General features: G+C 51.8%; 1 protein-coding gene across 1 annotated transcript; it reads right to left on the bottom strand.

Moving 5' to 3' along the window:
• Positions 1 to 4,343: 4,343 nt before the first annotated feature.
• VCPKMT (valosin containing protein lysine methyltransferase) lies at positions 4,344 to 9,114 on the bottom strand. The gene is made up of 6 exons (XM_056345151.1): positions 8,864 to 9,114; positions 8,616 to 8,726; positions 8,319 to 8,391; positions 7,243 to 7,362; positions 5,634 to 5,738; positions 4,344 to 5,063 (listed from the first exon to the last, which is right to left on the bottom strand). The coding sequence occupies exons 1-6, from the start codon at positions 9,073 to 9,075 to the stop codon at positions 5,049 to 5,051; spliced, it is 636 nt and encodes a 211-aa protein (XP_056201126.1). The 5' UTR covers positions 9,076 to 9,114; the 3' UTR covers positions 4,344 to 5,048.
• Between the last annotated feature and the right edge of the window lie 1,194 nt (positions 9,115 to 10,308).

The following is a 10,308-nucleotide window of genomic DNA, read 5'->3' as shown; positions in this document are numbered from 1 at the left end:
TCCAGCCCGGCTGCTTCCCCAAGGCGTCCCCACCTCTCTCCCGCCTACTGCCGTCTTCTCCCTTATGCAGTCTTTTCCTTTTTACAAAAAAAAAAAAAAAAAAAAAAGCAAACCCATAAGTGCAAAAGGACTAAAAAAATAACGAAGCCGCCAAAGCTGCATTGCCACTCGTTCTGCGTCACCCCGACAAGCCCTTGGCTCCCCCCACAGCTTGCGAAGGCAGAAATACTTGGCACACGCTAATTACAAGCATGAAGACAGAGGTGCTGCTTGTGGGCCACGCCGCCTCAGGCACACGGGCCTCACAGCTTGCAGCAACAGGAGAAACCTCCCACGGCAAACCTGGGGTGGACTAAGCCATCATTCCCAAAGGGCAGCAGGAACCATCCTCCAGAAACATCTCCAAAGGCCAAAAAAACATTTGCCGGAGTTGCAGCCACCGCTTTCTCTGCTCATCAGCACCTTCCTTCCCCTTCCCACAGGCCGGGGGCTGGGAAAAGGAGATCCTCAGAAGGGGCCGCTGAACTTGGATGCCAGCATGGACCACACAGCCCATCGCCCTACCGAGGTGTCACTCCCCAGCACTGGGAGCACCCAAACACTCGCACCCACGCCTGCAGCTGCCCACCACCGTAGGAGCAGGCACTTGCTGGCCTCTTTGTTGCAAAACCCTCACCATTCGCTCACAGCAGAAAATAAAACTTTTCTTGTTTCACGGTGTGAAAGAAGACAGCTGCTGGGCCACGAGCTGGAGGTCCCATGGCTTCCCCGCCCCTGGGGGGACAGGAGGCATGGCCGTGGCTGTGAGCCCTTGGCAGGTTTGGACCTACACCATTTCAGGAGGCGAAGGCTGTGATCCCTCTCCCTGCATCCCACATGCTGGCAGCCACAGAAAATTAAACCCTCCCCTCCCGCCTGCCCGTGGGACCGTGCCCGCAGCACGCGCCGGGCCCAGCGGCCACATTGGCTCAGCTCAGCAGCCACAGCCACCGAGGAGCATCCCCATCCCACCCAGCACGCCCAGGCCAGGCTGGCAGAACACGGGCCATTTGGAATGCCACTAACGAGGCCGGGGGTTGCTATCTGCATCCTCCCCACCGGCATCACGGTCACCCACCAGTGCCACGGCTGCCAGTCACCGGGGAGCCTTGCCCAGCCCTTTTGCAGAAAATAGACAAAGTTGATACAGTTTTGAGTTGGTTTCTTTTGTTGTTTTGTTGGTTTTTTTTTTTCCAGGGAGGGCATGGGCAAACGGGGATGCCATGCTCATCTCCTGCAGCCGGGCACAGCCAACCCCTCGGGGATCTACAAGGTGGGAGGCAAGTGCAGTTGAGGATGGGAGCCCCGTACAGAATCTCCCATTGCCAAGCGGGCAAGCGATGGCCTTGCTCTGCCGTTTGCTGCAGTGCCTCAGCCTCTGAGGCTCAGGAAATGGCACAACGGCAGCATCAGCCACAGGCTCAGGCGCAGCTGCTCCCTCAAAATGAACCAGGGACACAGTTTACCTGAGCCATTTGCCTGTTTACCGAGGGCTGGCTGCAGTTTGTGGGAGCAGGAGCAGATCCACCGTAATAAAAAGCCTTTTCTAACATTCTCTCTTAATGCTGCCAGGAAGAAGTATCATTTTCTAAGAGGAAAATCCATTTGTCTAGGATTACGTGCCACAGAAAATGATTATACAGCTGCAGAGGACAGACTTTCCCAAGCGAAGCCACCAGCCCCATGGGATGCGTGGGTGCAGGTCCTGGCCCCACACAGTCCTGGGGGCTTAGCAGCAGCACCAGGGGACAGGGGGGAACTGCTGGCAGATGGCCAGATCTGGACCCTGGCACACTCTGTGACAGCTGCACTCTCCTCTGCCTAGGAAAGGAAAAAAATAATCAGAGAGCATCAGAGGGTGAATCTCCTGAGGTCCCACAGGTTTCCGAGTTGTGTCATGACTACTATTGTGACAAGAAGCCACCAGCGATTTATGAGGCTGGTGCTGAGCTGGCATCAAACCCCGTGCTCCATCCCCGACTGCACTGTCAATCTAAGCAGAAGCGAAAAGCTCCATCGGCTATCACAGCAAAGGGTAAGCGGCCTGGCAAAGCCCCAGCAGGACCACAGGACGATGGCACTGCCATCGGCATGGCTGAGACACAGGTGCTACCAGAGGGACTGGGCAGGAACGAGCCACCTGCCAAGGCTGCAGCCAGACCCAAGCGCGAGGCAGTGCCATCCCGGCACACAAGTATTGTTGCTCCCATGTGGAAGTCACCTGGAGCCTCTGCACCTGCCACCCACACAGCACACTTTCCGTCGTTCCAGTTGGTGTTCAAATTACTCCTGAAAGTGTTCCATTCTTTAAGCACGATGTTCGGCAAACGCGCTGGTGCCCCAAACATCTCTGCCTGTAACCGGCGGCACTAACCCGGCTCCCACAGCTGCGCGGCAGGGAGGCCTGCTGCTCTCTCTTGCGAGGCTGTGATCACATTTTGCCACGATGATGCAGAGGATGGGCACCCAGCTCAGACGCTGCGGCTTCAGCGCTGCTGGCTCCTACAGCAGCCAGCTCGGAGGCGGCTGTGCACCTGCTGGGGCCAAGGGAGGGATGACCTCTCATGTGGGGAGCACGGGGGCACGCTGGGCTGGCCCGGCAGGGACAGCTGCTGTGACTCAGGAGCGCCTGCGGTGCCCCAGAGGCCGGGCAGAGCCCCCACCACACCCGCAAAGCTGCGCGCAGGCACTGTCGAGCACCGCAGCTGAACCTCGCCAAAGGGACCCCACGTTCAGGGCAGCGGCACCCACACACGCTGTCCCCAAGGGGACAGGGCCGGGACAAAAAGCCAGTGGGATGGGAGAGGCCGGAAAGAAGCAGGACCAGTGTCTCCCTTGCACCCCGTTTTCCGAGGGCCCCATGCCCGCTCCTGTTAAGAGCGGTAACCCCCCAGCCACCGCAGAGCTCAGCCCCGGCAGGATCCCGATCTCCTTTCCAAAAGCACTTTCTCCCCCACCCCACCCCCCCCACCAAAAAAGCGGCTGTTTCATCTGGTGGCTCCAGGGACAAGACGCAGAGCAGCCGTGCACGTGACCCCCTCTCCCCACTGCCCTGGTTAGCAGCGGTTTCCTCTTCAGAGACCGATCAGCGGCAGCTGAAGTGGTTGGGTTTTACACGACCCCTCGCAGGGGGTGCAGCCGGTGACGGGGAGATGGCGCAGGGAGGGTAACAGCACCCAGCCCCCCGCCCCAAGGTCCCTCTTGCTTGATGACTGTTCACAATTTGAGCATTACAAGCATAAAGCACAGAGGAGCAGCCAGTGGGTGCACACGGAGAAGAGAAAAGCATGACTTCCTCCCTTTTTTCTTCTCAACAAGAGATCTGATGCCGCATACAAAAGGAAGTGCTGAAATCACACGCCCCATAGATAAAATACAATTATTCTGTCAGCACCAAACCCCTGGGAAACGCTGCTCCTCCCCTTGCACCGCCACCAGCTACCCTCAGCACCTGGCCCCAAGCAGGATGCTGACCTGCCCCGGTGGGACACCAGCCCCTTCGTGCTCTGGCACATCATCCCCACCATGGCTGGGATTTCGGCACGGCTCCAAGTTGAGCAGCTCTCCCCTCTTGGGGTTGTGCAGTCAGCAAAGAGGCTGTGCTTGCAGGGAGATGCTACCAGAATACAGCACAGCTCTCGCACTGTCCTTACAGCGCACCTTCAGATAACTTCTGCAACCAGAGTTTCCACCCAGGAAGCCATGCTGGCATAAACATGCCAGTAAATATCTTCCTGCAGGCCACTGGTTAATTAAGGAGCTCTTTTCATAACAACTTAACAAATAATGCGTGTGGTTACGACAAATTACTTTCTCGCTTTGCCGTGCATTCACTAATCATCGCTGTTGTGCTCTGCAAGCCAGGAGAGTGTTTTGTGAAGTGTGAAGTTCGCAAGGAATGCTCTTACTGCAGATAAAGGGAGGCCAAGCTCAGGGCAGGTACAGAAAGCACCTGGGTGCCTGCGGACAAAGCTCCCCACACACACAAGAAGCGAGGTTTTGAGAAAACCCAGCAGATTCAGCTTAAATGCTCTGGTTTCTACAGTAGGGACTACTGGCGCTGTGGGCAGCGTGAAGGAGGAACTGGAACAGGCTGTTACATTTACCCCCAGCAGCACCCCTGTTGCAGACCTACTTTCACAGCGCGCGCTCAGGGCTGCGAGATGGCGCAGGCAGCCACGGCCGCTTCCACTACCGAGCAGAAGTGATTTCCTTTGAAATTAAAATCTCAAAGCCATCGCTGCGCAACAAGAGGCAGCTTGGTGAGGAATACCACCAGCAACAACAAATCTGCTCACCAGAACTGTTTGAAGGTGTCAAAACTTTAAAGCTGTAGATCATTATACTAAAACAGCGAAGGTGAAATCAAAAGGCAGAACAGTTTTGCACAGGCGCAGGGACCACCTGTGTGTTTCATCCGTCCGGTACCTACCCCCATGACAGCCCCTGCTCCTGGAATGAGACTCCCAGGACCTCTGCAACACAGGAATGACACAGAAACCACAGGCTTTAAAAAAAACCAAATGACAAACAAAACCCCACCATCTGAGTCCCACCTCGAGCACAAAAGTTTCATGGACTGGCTATCTGGGGCTGTGTGATTGAGCCTGCTCAGCTTTCTCCTCGCAGAGACTTGGGCGTGGTGTCCTCAGATCTGCTCTGCAAGCACTCGGCAAGCCAACAAGCTGCTGCCCGGCAGAGGTAACCAGTAGGTGCACCCAGCGCTGCTCTGGGTGAAGCTCTGGTTCCGTTTTCTGCCTTCCTCTGCCTCAGCCGGCAGACATCAGCAGCTCACATCTGTCCTCCTTGGAAGGCACTATCAGTGGATCTAGGCTAACGAGCCCACTTCTTCTGGTGCCTCATGCCAAGTCCACCATCGAGAGGCCGTTTTCTGTAGATGAGTCACAAACCACACGGGAGACAGTTCCTTTGTGGTGTTATTCTATACCCTCTCCCTCTTCTCCAGAGCTCAACCGGCTGCCAGAGGACAGATACTGTGGTCAAAGATCTCATGATGGAAAATTCTGTGAAGAGATTTAAAAAAAAAAAAAAAAAGGTATGGATTTTTAAGTGGCCCGCTTTTGTTTAAGCACTGGACCTACATGTTGTGTCAGCACAATATGCAAAGTATTTTCTTCATGCATAACCGTCTGCTCCATCACTTAACCAAAAAATGAACAAACCAACCCTGACAGGTGCTAAGTCCCACCTCTACAGACTGGTTTTGGGGAGAGGGCTCTACAGCAGAGCACACAGTACTAAAAGCAGCACTGGGCATGTTATTTTTATTACTTCACTGTCTTAAAACTCCAGTTTGGAGATCCCACTGCACGACAGTGTGGAAGCAGAAGAGAAAGTCAGCGTGCAGCTCAAAGACGGTCCTGCTGAAGACAAAGGCTGGCACCTGGCAGAGCGCTGGGTTTTGGGACAAAGGAACTCCTTTGTACAAGCAGGGTTCTGGTCTGCACTTCCACAGGGTCCCTAATGGTATTTCACAGTCAGTTTAGAGCTTCGCCTCTGGAACGCTCACACCGTGCCAAGTAAACAGCAGCTCTGTGAATTCCTGGCAGCACTGGCTGCACCAGTTAACCTACCATTTGTTTCCTGTGGATATTCACGATATGAATGTCTTCGCTGCGGTACTCCTCATCGTGCTTATCCAGGGGAATTTTTTCTAGCTCAAAGTCCATCTGAAGCAGCTGGTTATCAGAGAATACACAAATCAATTCAAATGACACAGACTGCCCTTCTGAACTAAGCGTGCTCAGTTTAAAAGGCCCCAAAATATACCCATACAAGGGCCAGAAGCCTTAGGAGGATAGAACCACCACGGTTGGACCATTTCACTAAAGGCCTCTACAAACATGCAAGCCATTCTTCCTCCTTGCCCCCCGCAGCACTTTTACCCTCATTTTAACAACTCTAGTGCCAATGCAAAGCTAGACACCTTGCAACATTTCAGAAAAATCTAAAAGCCTGTGATAAAACACTGCTTCCTCCAATCTCCAAAGTGTTATGCCAAACCGCAGCACCTGCCTCTGCCAGCATTCTCAACTGGAGGGGAGGGGTGGGGGGAAGCACTGACTCTGCAACATGCTTAGAAAATTAACCGAACCCTGGCAAGCCAAGGAAGGAAATAAATTACAGGAAAGCAGAAATCATCCAGAAACACCTACACCTATCGTGTTTATTGTGGGAGCGGCACCTCATCAGAGCTGATCTCAGTCATAGCAACCCTCCTCACAGTCAGGTCCCCACAAGAGTTCCAAGGCACAGCTAATTATCAAAGAGATGCTTTTCTTAACATGTACAAATCACCCTGGAATTCTTGCCCTTCCCCTTTTTTTCTGTAGTAGTAGTAGTATTATTACATATAATCCAGTACTCCTGCAGAAGGGCTGCTTATCAGCAGCCCTCACAGGGGCAGAGTTAAATCCTGCACTGAACCGTCATCCTCACAAACCTAGAAGGAATTCAGCTGTGTTCCTTTTCTTTACCTGCACAGTAGATACAGCTGGACTATTTAATTATATCACCTATTGATGCTCTCTCAGTAGAGGGCGGAAATTTTTGCAAAAGCAGCTGTATCAATTGGCAGAGTCATGAGTTCCTGAGCTACTCCAGAAAACTTTACCTGTATTTTCCCTCTGCTTTCAACAGAACATGCTAGAAGAACATGAATTTTCACTGGACTAATCTTTAATCCTCCCCATAACCTCTGGTAACGTCAAGAAAACCACTGCAGAAAGAAGGCAGCAATCAGCTGCTAATTTACTTGCTCCTACAAAAATGATTGCTTTATTGCCTCACGTATGGTGGCCCTTTTGCAAACCTGGAAGGTATCACAGGCTCAAGAGGCTTTTAACAACCTATGCGAGTCTGGCTGCCTGGATCAAAAGCATCAATACAGTTAAGATTAGCAAGGCAAGAAAGGTTAGTTCAACTTTTTGACGGAAGAAAACCTCTGAAAGTATCCAGAAAGTCTCTACTGCTGAGTTGGACAGTAACTTCAAGAATTGCCATCCAAATTTTCCGCCCCATCTAAAGACAAACGTGCCTCTCCTGCTACAAACTCTATTTTGTGCAGTCAACCCAAACTTGTACGTGTAGCAACTGCCATTGACGTTCAGCTGATCCCATACAAAGACCTCTTGCATCCAAGCTATTTTCCTAGTGTTTAAAAAGCACGTTAAAAACACTTACCTCAAAGTATTTTCTCTCAATTTCAGGATTCTTTCCCATAGTCCTTTGTTCATAACAGCACAAGATGCAGGTATCAGGGCCAGTAAGGTCTTTCAGTGTCTTCAGTAACGGTTCTAATGACTGCCCAAAAGAGATTAAGTATTTTGCACTTAGATTTCAAGTTCATTTTACTGGTAAAACACCCTCTAACTAGAGAAAGTGCTCACCCAAGATGGAACTTTCCAGTTTTCTTTTCAGGGGGTTATTTTTAGTGCTTTAACTGGGACAAGAACATGGGGCAAGCTGGAAAGCAGAGAAAGGGAGACTGCATAGGAGAAGAGTTTCACAGACTGACCAAGAAAACTGAACTAGCATCAAAGCCAAAAACATCCCACACTGCTGAGTGGGCATTTCCTTGAGACACACAACAATGTATTTCTTAACATGTTTCATAAGTCAGTTTTCTCAACCACTGTTGGAAGATGGCTCAGACCCAGACCACTGTGTATGGAAACAGGACCAATACGCAGGGAGGCAATGCAAGGGGCTGGTAAGAGCACTGAGAGGGCACTGGGACATGGGGTTCTCCAGGTCATTTCCCTATTCTTGCAACTTCTGTTAGCTCTCTCTGCATACCCTACAGAGCTCCAGCTGAGGAGATGGGGCAGACTACAACAACCACTTGGCTGGAGCATGATTTCTCCTTTTGCCTTCCTAAGGGGAGCATGAGGAGAACCCAAACAGCGCAGACACAGCATTATTAAATTTAATTTACCAGTGCGCTGAACAGCTCACAGCTATCAGTCGCAATGTTTTGCTTCACACTTGATTCCCAATGTAAAAACAAAAACAAGGGGACACATACACACACACGCAAATATTAAGTTTAAATAGTGTTTTTTAAGCATGAAGTCTCTGGTTGAATATCAAACAGCCTTGAATCTGTTAAAAGTACCTTTTCCAGTCTTGTCCTATGTTTTCCTCTAAACCACGGGGCCTGAGATGCAAGCACAATACTTACTGGAACACTTCTCACACAGAACCCACACCCTTCCCCAGGAAGCCTTCTACAGAGTTTTTTCAAAGTCCTCATTTACCTCCTCATAGTAAATGCAATCAGCCATTAGTATATAATCAGGAGGCGGCTGAAATTCTGTTACATCTTCACCCCTAAAAAGAAGAGGGGAAAGAAAAAAAAAAAAAAAGGGTGAAAACAAGCTTCAGTAACAAGACAACAAGCGCTGCGAAAGAAAGGGCTGAGTGTGAAGTGAACTGCTGCTCTGACACCCGGCTCCCCTCTGACAGCTCTGGGCTCACCTACAGCCGGCAATTTAACAAAGCAAGAGCAGAAGCCCCGTGAAAGGCAAACAGAAACGTTAAAGGATCATACAAACCATTTCAGTACCTTGGCTCGGACTGACCCTGTGACCAGATGTTTGTTGTTCTCTATATTAAGCAGCAGCAGCTCCTGCAGCTCCTCCAGGTCGGTGACGGTCACGTCCGCCCTGCAACACACACGGGGTTACGGGCCGGCCCACGCACAGAAATACGTGTTTTGAGAGAATTTAAAAGACTCCACGTCCATACTACAACGAAGCGGGATAACAGGCGGCGGGGCCCCGGCCTCCCGCCCGCCGCTCACCCCAGCGTGGCCGCCATGATGCCGACGGCGCCGGTGCCGGCGCCCAGCTCCAGGACGTGGCGGCGGGCGAGGGGACAAGCGCCAGTCTCCAGGAACTTGGCGAGCACCAGCGCGGCGTCCCACACCACGCAGCCCACGCCGCCCGCCGCCCGCTGCTCCAGCCGCAGCGCCGGCCCGCCCCGCCGCTCCAGCTCCCGCACGAAGCCCGCCATGGCCGCGGCACTGAGGCGGCGCGGCCCCTCCTCCCGGGGCTGGCGCGCTGAGGGGAAATGGCGGGCGGCCGGGGCGCGCGGCCGCCGTCCCTCAGAGACGCGAGGTAGCCCGAACCCCTCAGGAGGCTGCTCCATGTAAGCCGCCTCCTGGCCTCTCCAGACCAACTCCTCTGTAAGCTGAGTGTTAATTAGAAGAAAGCGTACTCCGGGCTACCCTTGCTTGACAGGAAAACGTGTTTTTACTTTTCGCTTTCACTAAAAACTTGGTTTTAGCGCCAGCAGGCAGCACAGGGGCAAACGGAAAGCTGCAGAGGTGAACGTGGGCAGCCGTGGCTCGGCCGGCCGGCCGGCCTGCGCGCCGGGCTCCCCTCAGGCGTGAGAAGCCCCCATTCGACGCTGAACAGCAGCCAGAGAAAGGCAGCTCAGAGGAAAATAAACACACGGTGACTGAAAAGTCTGTTTCACAAGTTACCCGGTGCGGCCTGTAAGCACTGCGGGCATATGCAGTCCCAGTGAAGCCAGAGGACTGCTAGAAATCACAGGTGTTGTACACCCTTATCCAACCTCCTTTTTAAAAAAGCAGCTGAACATGCATGGACTGTGCCTCAACATTTCTAAGTGCAAAAGCTTTTGATTTTTTTTTCCTTGGGCTCATGGAAGAAAGTTTGTATTATTTTATTTCTTAGCATTTCTTACTAATGCTCACTCCCTTCCCCCAGGGAGGAGTTCCTGCATTCGCTAGGGATTCAGAATGGTATAATCAGATTTGTGGTTTCTTTCTGAAACCTGGAGTAAATCTGGAGGAAAAAGAAAAAAAAAAGATGATTCCTTTTGTCCCTTCTTGGTTTTGATCTGCTGTAGTGATGTCATGGCACCCAAAGAAGTTATGCCAGCTCCAGAACAGGGGGAAATGCTAAAAATCAGCAACTGCAAATAGGATCACTGAAAACAAATAGAAAGATGTTTCTTTTGCTATTAACTGCCTTCACATTCCATCTGTTTATCTGCACTTTTCTGAGGGAATGGCGTTTTCCCACACAAGGCAACTTCAAACCCAGCAATTTTACATTTTCCCCCTCTAGCATTTTTTTTCTCCTTTTTATCTGTCCCTCTCATTATGAAGTAACTGAAATGTTAATTTATTGCTAACTTGGCATTCCCTCGAACCGCACTGGTGGGAATCCGAGTGCCTTCGACCACTTCCACAGCCAAACCATTACTTTGGGTACGCCG

This window comes from Falco biarmicus, chromosome 7 (genome assembly GCF_023638135.1).
Source record: "Falco biarmicus isolate bFalBia1 chromosome 7, bFalBia1.pri, whole genome shotgun sequence".
NCBI lineage: Eukaryota > Metazoa > Chordata > Aves > Falconiformes > Falconidae > Falco > Falco biarmicus.
Note: the sequence above shows the minus strand (reverse complement) of the source record. Positions and strands in the feature narration are given on the sequence as shown.